Raw genomic sequence first — 21265 nt, 5'->3', positions numbered from 1 at the left:
TGTCTCTGATATCCCAACAATATCTGCCTTTGATGTTTTGAGCAATACCTCAAATTCATCAAATTTATTTACTAAACTCCTAGCATTGGTGTACACACAAGTATACCTGCACCTGTTTCTATTCTTAGCTACCCTAACACAACCCATGTGTTTACTTGTAGCGCAATGGCTCCGAGCAGTCTCTGAAATACCATGCATCTTGTTTTTCAGGCTTTTGCTCATTCTAATAGAAGCAGTGCAAGAATCTCTTTCACCTCTGCCAGTGGCTACTATCAATCTATTGGTGTTTGTCTCCCCCCAAGCTAGCAGTTTTCCGACCCACCTAACACTGCCTCGATAGCATCAGCAAATATTCTTGCACCCTTTCTATTTAAGTGTATCCCATCCCTGTAGAAGCAATCTCTCCTGTTAACAAGTACAGTCCAGGCTGAAAAAAATTCTACCCCTTGAGCCTTGCACATTTTTTCAGATGCATTTGAATTTTTTTTCTTAAGTTGTGTGCTTTTTATTTTACTTGTGTGTGTGTGTGTGTGTGTGTGTGTGTGTGTGTGTGTGTGTGTGTTCACAAGACTTACGGACTCTGGGGTTAATAATAAACTTTTTATTTATGAATTTCTTTGTTCCCTACTACAAACTATGGAAAAAAGAAATTAGAATTGCTGGGTTCTATTCTATTCTTCTGATTTAATGAAATTTGCAATGACTTAAAAAGTCTTTCCAAAAGAATCAAATATAAAATTTCATGAAAGTTCGTCCGTTGTGAGTTGAGTTACTATGTGTAGAGGGACATATGGGACAGACAGACAAATGGACATGTGAAGATGATGCACCTGTGCACATATACACTAAATCCTTGCTAATCCGGTTATAGTTATTCAAAATGTCAGATAAACCAGATTGAAATATGAAAAATTCTTTCACAGTTGAGTTCTGTACTTTAAAAAGACCCATGGGGTTTTTAGGAAGGCAGATGAGTCACTCTGACTGTGCAGTGAGAGAGAGAGAGAGAGAGAGAGAGAGAGAGAGAGAGAGAGAGGGAACATACATCACAATATCTTGCGTTCAGTATGGGTGTTATTGCTTATATTGCTTCCTTTGCATACTTATTTATACATATATATGTGCATATGTTAACATATTTTATATATTATGGGTCTATGTAATTGTTCGCTAAATCACTACACCATTGCCTTGTCAAGGTCCTCATATGCAGATGGTTTTATCAATTTTCTGATAGGCATGCCTTTAATGCTATCAGATGTGCCCATAAAATCTGATAGCTTCCATTTTTGTGATGTCGCATATGTTTGGTTACCATCATTATAATGGTTCATTAAAGATTTAACGGCTGCACCATTTTCAAACTTTTGAATAATTTCACATTTTTGTTCAATTGAAAGTGCAACTCTTTTGTGTTTAAAAAAAACATTTACTATAAAAAAAATTTCAACATTGCTGACATGAATAACAAAACTCTTTTTTTTTTTTTTTTTTTTTGCAGTGTGATGAAGCACGATGCATGTGACGCACTAAAAGAAACTAAACATTTATTCTTTTTCCTTTGTTTTTTTTTTTTTTTTTTTTCACCGGTTGGTTTGAAGACAGTGAGGATTGTGTGATAATAGGTACATTTATCTGCAATCACGACTTATAATGCCGCTTCTTGTCGCTTATTTATGACTTGCAAAACATCTGTTTATACCTTTCTATTTATTACTTGAATTTTATGATTTCTGGTGGATTTTTTTTTTTTTTTTTTACTTTTGGAGTCTTGAAACATCCCAGTTAATCGAGAATCTGCTGTACAACTTGTGATCAATGGATAAATGCATTGTCTTTTCATAGTTTTTAAATAAAGGATCTACAGTGATATTGTTTTTATTTATTTTCATCAGCACTACCTACAGTATATCATTAAATTTATTATTTATTTGTGTTCTAAATTTTTTTGTCTTTTAAGGCAATCTTTTGCTTCACTAATCCAGATTATCACTTAATCTGGATGACCTCTCCCCCAATTAATCTGGATTAGCAAGGGTCTACTATATATATGTATATACAGGGTGTCTCAAAAATATTGGTACAAACGTTTAAGGGGGGGGGGGGGTAGGTAACATCTAAAGGAATGTGAATCGCATAGGAACCCATAACCGAAAACGTCACCCTAAGTCGGTACACGGCGCTGTTTATCAGTTCGCGAGAGGGAAATTTTCTGGTTTACTCATTCAAGCAGTAGTCGCCGCATGAAGAGCATGCATCGATATATGAACTGTGAGCTGGCAGACATGCACCTAGTGTATGAATTCGCAGAGAGCCCACACTGTGTATGCCCCATGCGACAACATTGCTTCGCAATAAATGGGTGGGCAGGTATGGTCGGTGACTGCTTAGTCGGCCCATACCTGTTACCATCCCGCATGAACTCCGCTAAATATCGGATCTTTCTTGAACAAGTTCTACCAGGGTTACTTGACGATGTTCCAGCAAATGTGAGATGCAACATTTGGTTTCAACATGACGGGGTGCCTGCCCATTATGGAAGGTGTGTTCGTGACCAATTGAACAGGCATTTTGGGCGTCGATGGATTAGCCGTGGTGAACCCGCTGCCTGGCCCCCACACTCACCTGATTTATCAAGCCTTGATTTCTTTCTGTGGAGGGGGGGGGCCTCAAATCTATCGTGTATGAATTGCCTATGGAGACGGAAATGGATCTCGTGGTGAGACTCGTCTGCGCTGCTGCTACTGTCAAAGAAACTCCAGGTGTGTTCGACATGTCCGCCAATCCATGCTGCATCGGTGTCACGCATGCATCACGTCTCATGGTGGAACCTTCGAGCATCTGTTGTAACATCATGAAATGCATCCATCTCGTACTTCTTTGTTAATATTATGTTAAATAAATGTTTGCCACTAATTACTGTCTTTTGTCATTTCTGCTTCTTGTGCCTTTGCTACTATTTTCCCGTAATGTTTCCGGTTATGGGTTCCTATGCGATTCACATTCCTTTAGATGTTACCTACCTCCCCTAAACGTTTGTACCAATATTTTTGAGACACCCTGTATATATGCAATCATTCCTAAAATTCATTATATGTTTTCATTTTCAGGATTTTTGCACTTTCAGAGAATTAATGAAAAAGCAAAAAAAAAAGACAATGGTTTTAAAAAATCTTTATTTTTAAAAACAATTTTAAGAATAAAATAGTAATAATTGCTTATCTGATTAAACTAAATAATGCAAATAAATAAGAAAAACTAATTTCACTTTAAATAGATATAAAAATTGTGCTTGCTGTTTTTGATGTATGGATTTTTTTCAGAAATGAAGTTTTTAAAAACATGCATTTTATCATGGAAATTGTCATCATTTTACTTGCCCCATTTCTCCAGAGTTGCTAAACTTTTAAAAATGTTTTTTATTGTTACTGATTTTTCAAAAATCTCCCAACCTTCAAGATTAGCAACCATTTCATCACCTGATAGATATTAATTTTTACATCAATTTTTATAGAATTATTTTATCGAAATATATTGACAAGGAATCTTTATATGTAGATATAATGTGAGATTATATCTAATATCATTCGAATCAGTACACCATGACCAAAGAAGTTGGTACATCAATTAACTAATATTAGGCTTGCTTAATTTTCATGAAAATTTGTCCATTGGAGTTGAGTTTTACATGTGGATGGACAGACATGGGGCCTTTATGCATAGCTGCCAACTTTCTGGATTAATGATTGATAATTGGACTTTTTTTACACGGTTTGACACTTCTCCATCTCACTGTCATAATATAGTTGGTGGTAATATCTTACCCCCCCCAACACAGGAATTTGTTTTTTCTTCATATTTTTCTTTTCACATAAAACAGACTAGGTTAAAATTGGAGATATTTTGTTTAAATTTTGCAAATTTCTGCTTATCTTTTTTTTAATAAATTGGTTGTCAGGTGTGCTGTGGTAGTTTACATTGCAAAACAGAAACATAGACAAAATATAAATGAATCAGAAACTATTTAATGTCTTTCAGTAAGATGCCAAAAAAATACAATGTAAAATTCAGAAGACTTATATTCTATTTTTATAAAATCTGAAATAGTTACCTTTTTAATGCCTTGCGTTCAAACATACACATATTTCCATATAGACTTTTCAATCAAATCTGGATATGCATTGCAATCAAACATTTCTAAACAAATAAACATAATGAGAGCAAGCAGTGCATAGAAAGAAATGCAACATAAAAATTTAACTGACCCAGTCTGATGATGATGTCATACATGCTAAATGTTTATTTTCACCTTTTGTCGAAGAATATAATAATCTTCTCTAAGTTATGCTGATCATACAGGCACATTGATGTTCAGAAATACACTCATTGGCCAAAAGAGACCTTTATTCAGTATCTAATAGAGCTACCTTTTGCCTGAATCACAGCCTGCACATGTTGGGCATGGATTCCACTAGGTGTCTGAGGGAAGCTCTATGTTAGCTTGTTCTTCCATCAGTATATTTGGCAGCTGCTGCTGCTGCCACATTGTTCTTGGTAGAGAACTGCAAAGCTGAACTACCTTTCAAGCATATTCCAGATATTCTCAATCTGGAGAATTAGCCAGCCAATGTAGATGTTGGAAATGTTCCTCAAACCATTCAGATACAATTTTTGTTTACATGGATAGCTGCATTATTATCACATAAGAATCCATCGCAATGCAGGTAAATCTGAAACATTGCGGGGTGAAGATATTCTGATATAACAGAAAGATGTTTCATTGGAGATAACAAAACCTTTAGCATTAGCATTAGTAGAGGCATTTGATGCAAGAAAGCAAGCTTATGCAGCATCAGTCAAAAAAATTAAAGTAAAATAAATAAATAAAAAATAACCACTTCCACTTCACCCTTCTGTTCGTTCGAAATACCTGTCCAGCCGAGCCTTAAACTTATTTAGGCTATCAACTTCCACGACAAGGGATGGAAGTCTGTTCCACCTACCAACCACCTGCTGGCTAAAGGCAAATTTCCGCACATCTATCCTACATCTGTCTTTCCTCAATTTGAATTTATGCCCTCTCAGGTGATTATTCTGAGCAAGAGGAAGAATCCCATCAGCATTGAGCATGCTCAAACCATTCAAGGCTTTGTACACCTCTCTCAGATCACCTCGCTGCTGCCTAATCTCCAGACACTGTAATTCGCAAAACTTAATCCTTTCTTCGTAAGAGCACCCCTTTGTTCCATTCACTAATCTTGTTGCCCTTCTCTGTACTCGATCCAGCAGCTCTACATCCTTCTTGAAATGAGGTCTCCAGGCCTGTATAGGTGTGGCCTGACCATTGCCTTATAGAAGGGAATAATCACCTCCTTATCCCTGCTAGAAAAATTCCTATATATCATTGACAATACACCATGAGCTACTCTTGCAGCCCGTCTGCACTGCTCAGAGAACTTCATATCTGCCTGCACAACCACCCCCAGGTCCCTTTCATTCTCTACCACTGTCAGTGTAGTACCACAGAGTTGATACGTTGCTCTGGGGTTGCTGTTTCCCATATATAGTACTTTACATTTGTCAATGTTAAACTTCATTTGCCACCTCTCAGCCCATCTGCTCAACCTTTCCAGATCCCGTTGCAGCAGCATAGTGTCAGTAGTGTCCTTGACAACCTTCGTATCGTCTGCAAACTTGGACATTAAGCTTGATATACCATCATCAATATCATTTATAAATACAGAAAACAATAAAGGACCCAATACTGAACCCTGAGGGACTCCACTAATAACATTAGTCCACGATGAGCAGTGTCCATTGATTACCACTCTCTGTCTTCTCCCCCTCAACCACCCCTTTATCCATAGCAGCAATCTAATGGTATGAGCCACCCCAGTCTGTCCAAACAGAATATACCCCATATCATTACCATCTTCAGTTGCTTGAATGGTGGGACACATGACAGTCTGGATGCATTGCTTCACGAGGTTCACCCTACCATTGGTATAAAAAAAGTGTAAATTGCAATTTATCAGTCTGCTTGATCTTTTTATACTGTTCCACGGTCCAATCTTAGTGTTGGAGGCACCATTCCAGTTGAATCTTTCAGTTTTTTTTTACAGAAAGAAGTGATTTTTGTATGAACACATGACTGTAAATTCCAGATTTTTTAACCTGTTACATAATTTGTTTGGAAATGGGTCTTTCTTTGCCTAAATCAGTCATTTGCTGCATACTGGAACTTCTATTTTTATGCATAATTCTCTTTAAATTACTGCAACCTCATCCTTGGAGTACTGACTTTCTGCTACATTTCTTCCTTTTAGAGCATCCTCCTTTTTTCTTCTTCTTCTTCTTCTTCTTACACTCATTGTATACTTTTGAGATAGTATTGCATTTGACATGCCAGTGATTTCCTGTTTTATAAATTGTGGCTCCTGCCAAATGTGAGCTCCAACAATAACACCTTCCCAAAGATCAGAAAGATCGAACTAAGAAGCTCAAGAGAGCATACTGATATCTGATACTAAGGAACTTTTTATCATACCAGGTGACGATTTACATATACCATATATTCAATTATCTGTTTATGCCAGTTGCAAAAGGTTTCTAATTATTTGCCAGTCAGTGTAGCGAAATTCCAAAAAAAAAAAAAAAAAAAAAAAAAAAAATGTAGTATTGAAAGACAAAAATGGGCATCATTAGTGAAATTTCTGAAAAATGAGCTCATATTGGTTTTATTTGTCTGTTGTTGACTAAAGTATGAATACCCTGCTGCTGCCACATGTAAGTATTACATCACCAACATATTGTGTCAATATTAAGGACTTCCTGTCTTCAGACTAGCAGTATTTATTGGTACTGTAATAAATTTCTGTACTTATTTCATCAAAGCTGAAGCAGCTAATGCCAAAATTTCACTTGAATTGAAATAATTTCTTTAATGATAATGTAATGTATTATCTGATAAAGAAATTCTCTGTTAACATGTTGCATAGCACTTTAAAACATACTAACTGACTGAGCCGATTTATTTATCATCCATTACAGTTTAAACCAAATCTGTATATTATATTATAACAGAAGTTTGCATTATTATTTGTAGGTATTGAATTTAAGTGAAATTAAAGAGCTACAAGACATAGATCAAGATGCAAAGTCACAGTTAGTCCAAGTTCAAGAACAGTTGGCAAAGCTTCTTCAGAAATGAGTAAAAAAAAGTGATATTAGCAGTGTATATATATAAATATATAAATAAATGTATATTAATATAACTATCACTTATTTTTTTAATTTCTAATTTAAAATGTTATTTCTATTTACTAGTTTAAACAGTTAAGCAAGTTTATAATGAAAGATGACCCCTGCTGTATAAAGCAAAAATATTTGTATAAATTGCATGTGATGACCCCTCTGGGAGTCTACTACATAGCATGTACCTTGAAAAAATATAAATAAATATGAATGCACCAGTTAATGCATGAAGATATCATAAAAAATAAATATCTGAAGTGTAACCATGAATTCATAGAAATATTTTTGCTTCACAGAGTGGGTCATTATCATTCATAAGTTAAAATATTTATTTTAGGCAGAGTAGTTATGAATTTGTGAAATCGACAGTGCATTTCTTTAATAATGATGCTTTTGTTCTGTAATAACCCATATTAAAATGCTGAATAACTGCAGTGGATTAGAATGATTATACATAAACTCACTGCATTTACTCTTAATCTGAAGGATTCTTGAACTTACTAAAAAAATAATATTTATTGGAATTACATGTACTACTATATTCCTTTTTTCATTTTTAGTTATATTTTTAAGAATAGATTTATTCTGTAATAACTGTAAAGCAACAGCATAAAATTTTCTTTTTGATGTGAAAACATCTTTTGTGGCACTTACTAAATTTTTTGGACTGAAGTAAAACCAATTGGTAATGGAAATGCTTATGTCATTCCCAGCTTCTTGACCTGACTTATCTGCTTCTGCGCCACCTCGCTTCTACCTCAGTCACTAACATTGATTTGATAGAGTAAGTAGCAGGTGTGAGCATAAATGCTTATATCGTCTGTAACTTTGGTTCTGGCTGTTCAATTTTAAAAATTTAGATGGTTTTGATTTTCTCTCGTCGTCTGCTATCAAATTGTGAAAATAACAAATTTAATTTCAAGTGTTGAAAAAAGTAGTTTACAACAGTAGTTTACAAGAGTATTTTGAAAATTGCTAAAACTCCAGCTGAGTGAAATCGAGCATATCATGCAAGGATAAAAGCTTCAAAGCCACTGAAGAAGCCTCCCATGTCGACAAAAGAAAGAGTTCAAAAATACATCAACTCCCCGACTTACGGAAATTCGACTTTATGTCAATTTTTGCTGGCCCATGCAAACTTTAAAAAAATCATGGAAATGTATTTTGCATCCCGTAGGAATAAATGGAGATATCGTGAAAATATCATAATGTGAACCCAATAACACATTGTTTTTTGTTTTTTTTTTGTAATACATTTGAAGTCCTTAGAAGTCGAAAATTTTGCTATATTACTAAGCTGTTTATCTCTCTAAAAGGTCATTTTTATGATCTAAATTGCACTATATTTTCATCGTTATCATCTGTTCCCGTTATAAGAATCAATTTTGAATGCTTCTGTGATGTTTTTCTAAAGCACGTTTCTGGAGGTCACGATCATAAAGCAATAAAAACATTTGCACTTTCCGGTTTATTGGGCTTTTCTGTTAGTGAATCTAATTATAAATGGGTAGTAAACTCGATCTTATTGCATTTGTGATATTACCAATAACTCTAATTCTGTGGCTTTTTACGTTACGGTATTATGGTGAAATGTGTTCCCCTTCACTGAAATCTTCAATCATATAAAAAACAAATTTTCAGAAACTTCTTTTCATTCCTATTTAAAACGTATTACAATGATGAAGGGAAAGTGACCAACGAAAAGTGCAAGTGGTGGTAGTGCCAGAAAACGAAACAAAATTGATTTAGAAATGAAGATGAAAATGATTAAGAAGTACGAAGCAGGACAAAGTTTGTCATTTACCCCGGGGGCTCACATCTGGTGAGTATGGGCTTGGCACACCCAGGGGTCCTGAGCTGGATATCATCATTCTTCTCTTTCTTCGTGAATCCCTTTTACTTCTGACTCTTGTTTTTTCTCTCTCTCTCTCTCTCTCTCTCTCTCTCTCTCTCTCTCTCTCTCTCTCTCTCTCACACACACACACACACACACACACACACGGTAACTCAGAATTTTTTTTTTTTTTTTTTTGCTGGTGCAGCAAAAGCCTCCGGCTTCCTTGCACCATACAGCTAATTATAATAATAATCTGTTACACATGAAATAAGTTTTGCCGCTTAAACAGTGAATACTATTTTAAGGGACTGTGTGTATAAAAGAACATGTCAAAGGATCAATGCACTATGTATATAAAGTGCTTAGCATCATAATACACAGCCATTTCTGAATAAACAGAAAATTTTTAAGGTGGCATCGTTTTAGGTTATATCTCATATTGTGAATACCTTCACAACGAGTTGCCATGATATTGCACTACTTCGAATAAGTAACGCTTCACCTAAGGAGAAGACTAATGTTACTTATTCTCAGGTACCTTAAAAATTTTCTGTTTATTCAGAAATGGCTGTGTATTATGATGCTAAGCACTTTATATACATAGTCTAAATTTGTTCGCAGCTTGAGGCTCTAGCCCTAAATGCGCCTTAGGATCAATGCACTTAAGATCAACAGTGATCACAAAACAGCATTCAAGTACTACATGGAAGATGGAACAGCTGTTAATAATATGGTGGAAAATCAGATTCAGAAGTGAGTGCCCCTGAGTCTAATGACCATTCAAGCAAAAGCATCATGTATTTATAAAGATATTAAGGATAAGTACAGCAAACTCCAACCCAAGTTCGTGGCAAGCAATGGGTGGTTTAATAGGTTCAAGCATAACACTGGTTTCCAAAACATTAAAGTATGCGGTGAAGTTGCCACTGCTGATTCTGCAGCTGCAGAGAAATTTTGTGATGTGTTGGAACAAATTATTGATGAAGGTGGCTATTCAACGCAGCAAATTTTAAACATTGACAAGACTACTCTGTATTGGCAAAAAATGCCGGATCGAACATACATTGCCAAAGAGGAAAATACAATGCTAGATTTCAAGGCATCAAAAGATAGGGCCACGCTCTTGCTTGGGGCTAATGCAGTGGGAGATTACAGATTAAAACCACTGCTTGTGTTCCATTCTGGAAATCCTTGTGCATTTAAGGCAGTGGTGGGATTCATCTGGTTTGCACCGGTTTGCCAGAACCGATACCTAATTTTTTGTTGAGTTCGGAGAACCGGTTGTTAAAATGGCACTTGTGATCAGGGTTCTCTCTAAAGTGGGTGCCTGGGCAGCCACCCAATGTGGAAATCACAAATTTACACTTCTTCCTCTTTTTTAACGTTTCCTCTTTTTTAACGTTCATCTATGCAACAGCGTATTCCAAGTGCCCGTAGTAATGTTCATTCCATCCATAGGTGAAAAAAATTAGACTGAATTATGCTTGTAATATTTATTTATTCATTTCATAAAACTCATTATACCTTTGATGAAATACTACATTTTTATTCCCTCGCGTTTGTTACTTAAGTAAACAAACATATAATGTAAAGAGAAAAAGTGCCAAACAACCAGGGGTTGACACACTGTCATTTGTTTCAGCTTTGTGTTACGCCCTAAATTCACACGAGATATTATGAGTGCATTGGTGTTCCCCAATCAATAAAAATAATAGAAGCTAGGGCACAACGAACAAATAGAAATATAGATTTCAAGGGTTATCTTATCACCCATTTCGGAAGCCATGGAAGAATGTTCTTCCATGTTGGAATCCTTATGCCAGTGTGCACATGGTAATTAAGACGTTTTTATCACAACTTTCCCGTGACAAACAGGTTTGTCGTACACATTATTCTATCGTATTTAATCTGCATGGCCTATGCCATTTATTAATTCAGCAAGAAATTTTCGTTTAGTATCGATAAAATGAAGAAAATGTATGTTCTGACTGATGTTTATCAATGGTATAAGCACAGTTTATAAAAGCTTTGTTTATAAAAATTTATGATATGACCACTCGTAGACAGAACCAGTAAAAATATTCAAATGTATAGGCACATATCTGCTCCTGCTCTATAATATATTAAAATAAAACATTTTTTAAATTTTTTGCAGTAGCCTTTAAAAAGGATGAAAAGGCAACAGAGTTTGACAGATTTTTTTCAATAAGAAACCAAAATCAGAATTGGCTTTGGATGGTACAAAACAGTCACAAGCACAACCACTCCAACTTGAAGAAAGTAGCTCGTCAATTATTGAAATAAAAAAGGATAACAACTCCAAAATTGAAAATAATCTTCCTGAATGCTGGACAGTGCAACAATATAACAATTTTAAAGAAAAATATGATGGACTGGTAATTTTTAACAAAAAGTTAGGTTGCCGAGTATTGTGCAAAATATGACTTTATAAAAGAGAAGTGTTCATGTGTCAAAAGAATGGAAATGTTTTCAGATTGAGGCATCAGGGAAAAATAAAGAGGTACAATAAGCTTCTCTAAGGAAAAAAATGAAAGAACATTTTTCATCAAAAGCTCATAACATTTGTAAAGAGAACTTAAAACAATGTGAGCAGGATTCAATAACAAAAGTAATAGATATGATGAATGAAAATATTTAAGTGCTACTTGTAGAGTATTTAATACAGTTTACAGCCTGGCAAAAAGATTTAAACCGTTTTCAGACATAGAAGATGAGATAGAAGTGAAAATTAAAAATGGATTAGATATGGGAATAGGATTACATTCTCGTAAAACTGCTGTGAAAGTAGTTGATTTCATTGCAAAGGAAATTAAAAAAGAAATATTTAATAAAATTATTGAAAATATGTTTGATTATTGACGAAGCTTCAACGATATCCTGCAAACCAGTTATTATACTTTTCTTAAAAGTTGAGGATTCAGTTACATCACCAACAATTTTTGTTGAACTAGTTGAATTGGAAAAACAATATGTTCTTCAGTTATGGAAAGTTTAAATAATGTTGGGCTTACTAAGTACTACCTAGAAAAAAATTTAATAGGATTTTGCTCCGATGGTGCCAGCGTTATGCTTGGGAGAAAATCTGGAGTGAGCACTAGGATTGCAAAAGAGTTTTCAAACATAATAATATGGCACTGTTTAAATCATTGCCTCCATCTTGTTTTAAATGATTTGATGCAAGTAAATCATTTTAAAATATTTATTGATAAGATATATACTATTTTTCATCAATCTAATAAGAACCAAATCGAACTTTCCAAAATATCCGAACAACTTGGGTTTGAAATTATAAAGATTGGTAGAGTTTTGGGACCAAGATGGGCTGTCTGTAGTTTAAAGTCAACCCTAGCTGTGTGGCGTGCTTATCCAGTGCTACATCACTATTTTTATTCAAATAAAAAGTACTTAGGTATGGATGCCCATCTTGAAAATATATATTTTATAACTGATTTGGCATTGATGATTGATATTTTAAATGAAATTTCTCTTCTTTCAAATGGACTGCAAGCAAGAAATATAGACATAATAAAGGCTGAAAACTCGTGATAAGATCTATTAAAGCATTTCAAATGCTTGGAAAGGAAAAGGGTCCATACGAAAAAAAAAAAGTTGATGGATTAATTACTTCAGAAACCTTCAAAAATATAAAATTTGTAGAAAATATCGTAATGAATTTGAAAAAGACTAATGGATTGTGAACATTTAAAAGCAAGTTGTAGCCAATTTCAAGATAGGAATAAATTACAACTTCTCAATTTTTTGGAGCCAGATTACTGGAATATTGAAGAAGTACTAGTTCCATGGAAAGCAGCTGAAAAACAATTGCTCGTATTTAATGACATTTTTAATTACCAAATTGATATTAATGATTATCAAGATTTCGTGGAAAACGTTTTAAAAAATTCCCAGAATTATGCAATTCCTGAAAGTGTTCAAAGAGCTAAAAATATTGTCAGAACAATTGCTGTAAGTTCAGCAGAAGCGGAAAGGGGTTTTTCAAAGATGAACATAATAAGTTCAGAGAAGAGAAATCGCCTAACTGTTTCTAATATATCAAACACAATGACTATCAGTCTAATGGGCCTACCTCTAAAGGAATGGGATCCTACTCCTACAGTGAAAAGATGTTTAAGGATAAATCACTCAGCCGATAATGCTCGGATAAAAGCGAAGGAAATTGCAAGTGAGGACATCAATCAAGAAGCAATATGGAAATATCTTAAATAACAGTTTTATTGGTTTTTGTCAGGTATTAGTTAATATTTTTTCATTAATATTTTAAAACTCTTTCTTATAACATAATCTAGTTTTGTGGACCTCTTTTATTGTTCTTATTTAAGTATTAACTGCATGAAATAATAAACACAATATTCCAAGTGTGGTTTAACAATAGCCTTATATAATGGGATTATGACATCCTTATCTGGCGCCTCCGTAGCCAGGTGGGAAGGAGCAGCAGTGCATAGCACAAACTTCTTGATTAGACAGGGGTTCGATCCCGTCACCACCAAATACGGAGGATGCGGAAAGGTCAGGGAATGACCACCGCATATCCCGGAGCAATATGGCCTTAGTTGCTATAACCTGTCTATAATGCTTGTAGAACTGACATTAGTTCAACTCCATCAAGTGTATAAGTTATTTTGGGGTTGCTGTTCCCCAGGTGCAAAACCTTGCATTTTGGTGAATTAAAGCATAGCCCACTTTTCTGACCATCTCATAAGTCTATCTGGGTCACTCTGAAGAAGCTCTGCTTGACGATGATCATTAACTACTCTACCAATCTTTACATCATCTGCAAATTTAGACATCACGTCCTCTATCCCTTCATCGATGTCATTTAAGAAAATCAAAAATGACAGTGGTCCCAATACTGATCCTTGAGGACCCCACGTCTTACATTAACTCAGTCTCTAGTAATGGCATATTTATATTATAATATAAATATGCTGGTTACTAGAGATTTTGCAATATTTAAGTTGGATAACAGTGTCTCTGTAATATGTTTTAATTTATTTGAAGAATAACTATAAATACTCATTACTAAGTATCAGATTTTTTTTAAATGTATATGTTTATTAACATCTTATTTCTTTTATAGTCTAATGCTGCTCCAACATCAGATTCTAGAAGTAGTGGTTCCACTGTATGCAGAGAAAGCCCAATCAGTTGTGGTGCATGTTATGTTTCCTTAGTAAATGTCTAACAAGATATATATATGTATATACACACTGTTGAATGGTTTAATTTAGCACATAAATTAGTGGTGATATGTAAGAAATAATATAAAAAAAGACAAAGCCATATTTTCATCAAAGTTTCTGTAGTTATATAATTTGCATATCTACATATATAATTCTAGTAACATTTTCTTATTTAGAAAAATAAAGTGCTATAAAGAAAATTTTTTTCTATATTAAAACAATATGTATAAATGAATTTTGAAGTTTAATTTAGACTCAAGATTTTTATATCATTAATGATATAAAATATACAGTGAAAGTTATATATATATAAATATATTTATTTACTGACATAAATCTTTAGCTTTGATTTTATTACTATTCTCAACATCATTTTTGACAGATTGTGTAAATACTACACCAAATATGAAGGCCCCAATTACAAGAAAGCAGCCCGCTAAAAACACTAGTATTTTGCTTGTCTTATTGTTAAGATCTGGATACTTCTTCAGTATTTCATTCAAGAAACATAAACCTGAAATGAAGTAGTAAAACATACATTAGATACTAGCTGAAGCTGTTTCAATTAAAATTTGTTCTTAATAAGAAAATTCATCAAATTTAAAATTATAAATGGTAATTTTCATATTTTTTAAAATTTTTCCATGTATATGGCTTAAAGTGCATTTATTTGTCTGTTATGTAAATTTTAAAAAAATAAATGGTTTGATATAACTTCATTTGACTTCACTTCAGTTATGCTTTCACTGTTGAATAAGGTTTTTCAACATTATGTGAAGCTTCAACTAGGGCATTTTTGGATCTGGCCATCTCTTCCACATTCAGTCTCTTCCTGATTAGATCTCTCTGTTTCTGTCATGGTCTGAATGAGTTCTGTCCATAATTTCATTTTCTAAAATGGCTATTGTGTATCTATTGAACATCACCTTGCTGGAACACCACCTTCAGAACCTTCAATTTTCCTGAAATTTAATAAATTATCTTCAGTCCAGAAATTAGCATTACTTTAAGCATCCTAAAACTTATTGATCAGTAGGCTGGATCAAGAATGTTACATTCAGTGATAAACTTTCGATAGCTTTTACATCTCCTTGAAGTTACAATAGGGATGGGGAGTGTTATTCAGAAAGAGAATAGCCTTTTGAGGTAAGTTTATTTTCAAGTGTTTCTGTACTGAAGGTATAAATTCACAAAAAAACCATTCTTGGAATAATGTGGAGTCCATCTATGCCGATTTTTGTGAGCAGTAGTAAACTAATAAAGATAAATTATTTATATTTTTAAAACCTCTAGGATTACCTGATTCACCAAGAGCAAAAATCAGGAACTTGTGAGTTCCCATTGCAGGCAGCTGCTGTGAATCTCTCTTTGTATTTTATTTATTTTTTTATTGTAGTACTGCATATTCTGCTTTTTTTGCCATTGTTTTTGTAGATAACGCTTATAATTTAGGCCTAGATCGTTCATAGAGTAGTCCTCCAAATCAAATTTTCTCTATTGATCAGTGGATAATTTCTCCATGGTAAAGCTCAACAGATGAATATCGTGGCATCCATCACTTGCTGTAAGGCCAAACAAGATTTTTTTTTTTTTTTTTTTTGAGTTAGAGTCCTGATTGGATCCATACTTCTGCATTGTCTTTCTTGTGTAGAGTGAGAACTTTACAACCCTTTGAAGGAAACTGAATGCAAAATCCTAGAATTTTATATTTTCAGTCTTTTACAGTTGTTCACCCATACCTAATTTATCAGCAGTTTTTTTTTTTAGTGACTCATCTTTGTGTGAAACCTTTCCAATTTAGTTTACATAGAAACAACTCTTTCTTTTCTCACTAATTAGATTATGTATTTTAATTACAATAAATAATTTTACTGGTGCAGATGTGGTTTGGAACAAACACACAAATGAGCTCCCAGGAAGCATACAAATCAAGATGTGAGCACACTCACTACCCTACCAACTACTGGATGAGTGGCAACGCACACTCTGTGCGTTGTGCAAATTGCAGTGGCTGGAGACTAGGCAACTGCGCGGTGATCTGATTGAGGTGTATAAGGCCTTGAATGGGTTGAGCACGCTGAATTCTGATGGGATCCTTCCACTTGTTCAGATTACGAACCTAAGGGGGCATATATTCAAATTAAGAAAAAAAACAGATGTAGAATAGAGGTGCGGAAATTTGCCTTTAGCCAGCGGGTGGTTAATTGCTGGAACAAACTTCCATCTATCATTGTGGAAGTTGATAGGTTAAATAAATTTAAGGAGGAACTGGACAGGCATTTGGAGGGAATGGTCTGTTTTTTTTTTTTTTTTTTGCTGATGCTGCATAAGCTCATACACTTGCTTTCTTGCATCACATGCCACTACTACTACTACACTGTAGTGTACAAGACAGTTTGTTTTAAAGAGGGAAAGGGAAGTGTTAAGTTTTCGAGTCAGTTAAGAGGACTTCTACTGCATTTATCTTTCAGTATGTGTTCATGGGCTGATTTGCATGTTGTGTGGGCTGAAAAACACAGAACTTGGGGTGGGGGGAACCCTACTCCACCACCTGAGATTGGCTAATTACAGCCTCGATAAAAGAGGACTAAAAATTAATCTAATCTAGTTTCCAATGGGAATCAAACACAATTTTTTTACAAATAAATGGAAGTATTGTATTGTGCTGACTGAGTTGCCATGGAGGACCATCTGTTAAGTACACTGATGCCTAAAGATTCCCTCATAACCTGCATGTCTCTGTTATGACCGCCTTTGTTGTGTTGGTTTATGTGTTTAGTGACATGTTGCTTTGTATAATTGGCATCTTGGCAACCAATCAGCCAGTGGTAATCACCAGGATAGTCACTGGCTGATTCTTGTCCTTGCTACAAGGAAATGAGCTATCTGTAAAAAATAAATAAAACTTAATTGTGGGCTTCATTCTGCCACCCTAGAGTCTTGGAAGGCAAGCCTGTGATAATTTAGGGATAACAGACTAGGGTGAGAAGCAGAGATGAAAGCTGGGGGGCGATGACATCAAAAGGCTATCCCCAGTGGAAATCCTATTATATAAATTAACTTAGCAGTGGTCATACAAGACCTGACAGTGCCACATGAAAAGGATCTCTGTGCAAAACTTTTAAAAGATTCAAGATTAATGACAGCAACTTTCTCTAACCTAGGGAGACAATTATACTGGAGTACTTCTTGTGGTGAAAGCATCTATTGTACTGAACTATTTTTGTTTTGTAGCCTGTAGTTGTGTTGCTCCTCGCTGGTGCTTTCTCCAACACACACTCCAACCATTAATGTCCGGACATTCCTCCATTGATAGATATGGTCATGTCCTACCTAAGCACGATGTCAGGTGCAACTATAACTACGGACCTTCAGGGGGGGGGGGAGAGAGAGAGAGAGAGAGCAGTGCAATTATGAATGAAAGATGCCACAATCAATAGAACTAACAGGCTTCCAGCACATGAGGATAAAAGAGCACCACATAAGCAGTTGGTCTGTATGTGATATCGTAACATCACTGAAGATCCCTAGGTCAATGACTAGTGATGTGATCTGCAAATAGCAGCAACAAATGGCAGCAACCAAATTCCAAATCATGCCAACTTGGAAAACCTCCCAAGCTGATGGGAAAGTGACAGGATAATCATGCAAAGAACTGTCCACTCTGAGAGCAAGTTGACATTGTCGCAGGGACATATCACGCACTCAGTAAGATGACTAGGACATGTCAGCAGCATTACACTGCACGATGTCAGTTATTGTGGCTGTACGGCTGTCCACAAGCCAATAATCACCCTGACTAATGACAGATGCCATCTAGCTTGGTATAAGGCCTACAGTTCTTGGACTGTAGACCAGTATAAATCTGTGCTTTGCAGTGACAAGGTATGGTACATGGTTCACCAGTCTGATTGTTGTGCCTGGGTGTGGCAGATGCCTGGAGAAAGCTACCTGCTGGAAGGTAGCTCCCAATGATGAAGTTTGGTGGAAGTCCTGGACAATAATGCATTACCTGAATTGTGACAGTATGTCAGGGAAAGCCCATATCTGTATCAGCAGGACAATGCCAGATGTCATGCTTGTATTATGACAGACTGTTTGAGGACATAGTGTTGAAAAGTTGGACTGATCTGCTGAGAATCCTGATCTCAGTCCTGTAGAGAAGAACCTCTTGTATCAATTGGATTGTTTGGCATATGTGAGGAGAGACTGCCCAAAAAACAGCTGAACTGTTCACTGCTTTGAAGAATGAATTGAAAAATATTACAGGACACTTACAAGAACCTGATGGAGTGCATTCCACAGACACCAAAGGCTCTCACAAAATCTAAAGGTTTAAGCACATATTAGTGGGCTAAAACCTTGTGTTGTTTGTTACTACAAGAATGCAAAATAGGATGTTCTGAGAGATTTCTTTTCCTTGGTCGGATTACTGTTTCAAATCTTCTGATGTCAACGTTAGCCCAGATCGTATCAGTGAAGTTATTCTCGTAATGATGAAATCCTTTATTCCATACTCCGCCTTGAAAATCTCGTACTTTATCTAAACCTTGGTTTTCCAATAAATGTGGCTTTTAAAGATAAGAATGTTGCATATCGCAATCGGCTTGCATCCAAATCTCCAACTTCACTTTCTTCTTACACAAAAGCTTCCAACAATGTAGAGCAATTATCATTTAGTCCAAACAAGATTTTGAACAAGCTAAAAGTAGAAAACTTGCTTCTTGTCCAAATGGTAGTCGAGCATTCTGGTCTCTTTCCAAAGCTATTGGCTGCAACTTTTGCCTGTCTCTATCTATTCCTACATCTGTCAAATCGGATGGTTCTATTGGCACCTCAGTTAAAATAAAGCTGACCTGTTAGTGTCTTACTTTTCTTCTAACTCGTGTATTGATGATCTTGGTAAACCACCTCCTCCCATTCCCAGTACACTTCATTCAATGCTTCCTGTGGTCTTCTGTCAAAGGGGATGTAAGAAGAATTTTAATCAGCCTTAATGAAAAGAAAGTGCGAGGTCATGATGCTATTTATCTACTTGTCTCAAAACCTGTGCCCCCAAACTTACTCCTGTTGTATGTAGCCTTTTATACTTATATCTTATGGTTTGCCAACTGTTTTTTGTAATTGGGTATCCAGTTTTCTCTCTGAATGCTAACTGCAGATGATAGATGGTTCTCTGTCTTCTAACTTCCCCACTAGTGTTGGTGTTCCCCAAGGTTCAGTTCTTTCTCCTGCTCCTTTCCTCTTGTATACTAATGACCTTCTCCCATTGACTGAAAATCCTCTCCATAGTGTTGCTGATGCTAGCACATTGCATTCCATCTTCCAGTTTGAGAAACCTTGCCCTGCACAAACAGCTTCAACTTCCCAAATATCTTGATCTTATATCTTGCAAAAAGTTTCTTCTGCTATGCTTATCTTCAATGACACTCAGATTTCTAGACAAATCACATATCTCTATTAGGGATTACCCTGACTTCTAATTTCCTTTGGCATAAGCACGTCACAAATATTGCTTCCTCTGCATCTAAAAAATTGGGTTTTCTGTTTTGCCCTCAACATTACTTTTCTTCCAAACAGCTGTTCACTCTGTACAAATCGCAAATCCACCCTACCATGGAATATAGTTTGCACATCTGGAGCACCACAAAACTTCTCTCAGGATTCTAGATTCCATTCAAAAGAGGGCAGTTTGGTTAATTAATGACTAATTTCTAACAGTCTCTCCACTTATTGTGGGGGTGAGGAAATATCTTTACCTCTTTTTTTGTGATTTTATTTAACATTAATATTATTAAATATCTTGTTTTGTTCCCTAATAGATATATAGACCCCTTGTCTTTATCCCCACTTACACATCTGACTTTGGATTCACAGAAGAATTTCAGGTTCAAAGGAACTTCTCAATTATGTATAATTCCCTTCCGAAAGGCTGAGTGCTCAAGAATGACAAACTCACTAATTAATAAATAACATAGTTTATTTACATTGTTCATTTATTTATTTCATGTTCTATATATATATATATAGAACATGATAAAGTGAACAAAACTCAAGCACATACTAATATTATTCAAATTTGCCTATGTAGCAGCAGATATATATGCAATTTAGTACATTGGATTTACACTAGAAGGGTTATTTCTTTCTACACAACAAACTCAATATCCTTACAGAAAACTGCTAAAGTTTCTTCCTTCTTCACACATGAACAATACTTAAAAGGTTTAATTAACACCCTTTCTCCTATGTAAGTCAAAATCTTACTTTATAAATTGATTTAGGAATTTCACTCTTAACTTCTGAATTTATTTAATGCCTCCTTTTGTCTTGGGGGATATAATTTCACAAACTTTCTCTAATCAAGATAATTGTACATTTAACATCAATTTCTGGACTAATGCTTGTTCCAAGGTTTAGCCTAAATTCAGAAGGCTATTCTTTTCTCTGTATTTCTCTACCCTTCCCTTCCAAAATATATCATACATATATCTAATAACACATATCAAATTTCTCTCCTTTACCTTTCTACATATGTCTAATTATACATTAATCAAAACCTATAACTATCATTAGTTCTTTTCTCAATTTTGTAGTTATACCTGTCAAATTACAATTATAATCAAACTTATCTCTACATTATGTATATATTTTGTACATATATATATCTCACAGTATCTTTCTAAACATTCTACTTAATATTGGATGCTAGGTTTCCTACAGTCCTTTACTTGTGAGGGAGAATACTATATAACTAGTCACTTACATAATTTTATGAATCGTACTTCTCTGTTTTGGGGCCTTCTGCTCCTTGTTTGGGACTGTCACCATCTTTTGCCAAGGGCATTCATCTCAGGACTTCTAGAGGATTTTCGTGCAGGCCACAGTTCTGCTACTCTGCTGAAACTCACTGTTCCATCTGGTCTGGGCTGGCTCTTTGACGTACGGT

General features: G+C 35.1%; 2 protein-coding genes across 2 annotated transcripts in view; one reads left to right on the top strand and one right to left on the bottom strand.

The window, feature by feature from the left end:
• Positions 1 to 14326, top strand: part of LOC150079124 (uncharacterized) — a 243579-nt gene extending 229253 nt beyond the window's left edge. Inside the window, exons 8-9 of the mRNA XM_090383381.1 lie at positions 7106 to 7210; positions 14214 to 14326. Coding sequence (XP_090239507.1) covers positions 7106 to 7210 — 105 coding nt within the window. The 3' untranslated portion in view covers positions 14214 to 14326. The remainder of the gene's footprint in view (positions 1 to 7105; positions 7211 to 14213) is intronic.
• Positions 14327 to 14639: 313 nt separating this feature from the next.
• The window catches only part of LOC150079123 (sodium-coupled neutral amino acid transporter 7-like), a 183836-nt gene continuing 177210 nt past the window's right edge, over positions 14640 to 21265 (bottom strand). The window contains exon 8 of the mRNA XM_090382961.1: positions 14640 to 14830. Coding sequence (XP_090239087.1) covers positions 14640 to 14830 — 191 coding nt within the window. The remainder of the gene's footprint in view (positions 14831 to 21265) is intronic.

The sequence above is a fragment of the Mastigoproctus giganteus genome, chromosome 10, assembly GCF_048544385.1.
Source record: "Mastigoproctus giganteus isolate SK-2022 chromosome 10, ASM4854438v1, whole genome shotgun sequence".
In the NCBI taxonomy this organism is placed as follows: domain Eukaryota; kingdom Metazoa; phylum Arthropoda; class Arachnida; order Uropygi; family Thelyphonidae; genus Mastigoproctus; species Mastigoproctus giganteus.
This window is presented reverse-complemented; position numbering and strand designations above follow the sequence as displayed.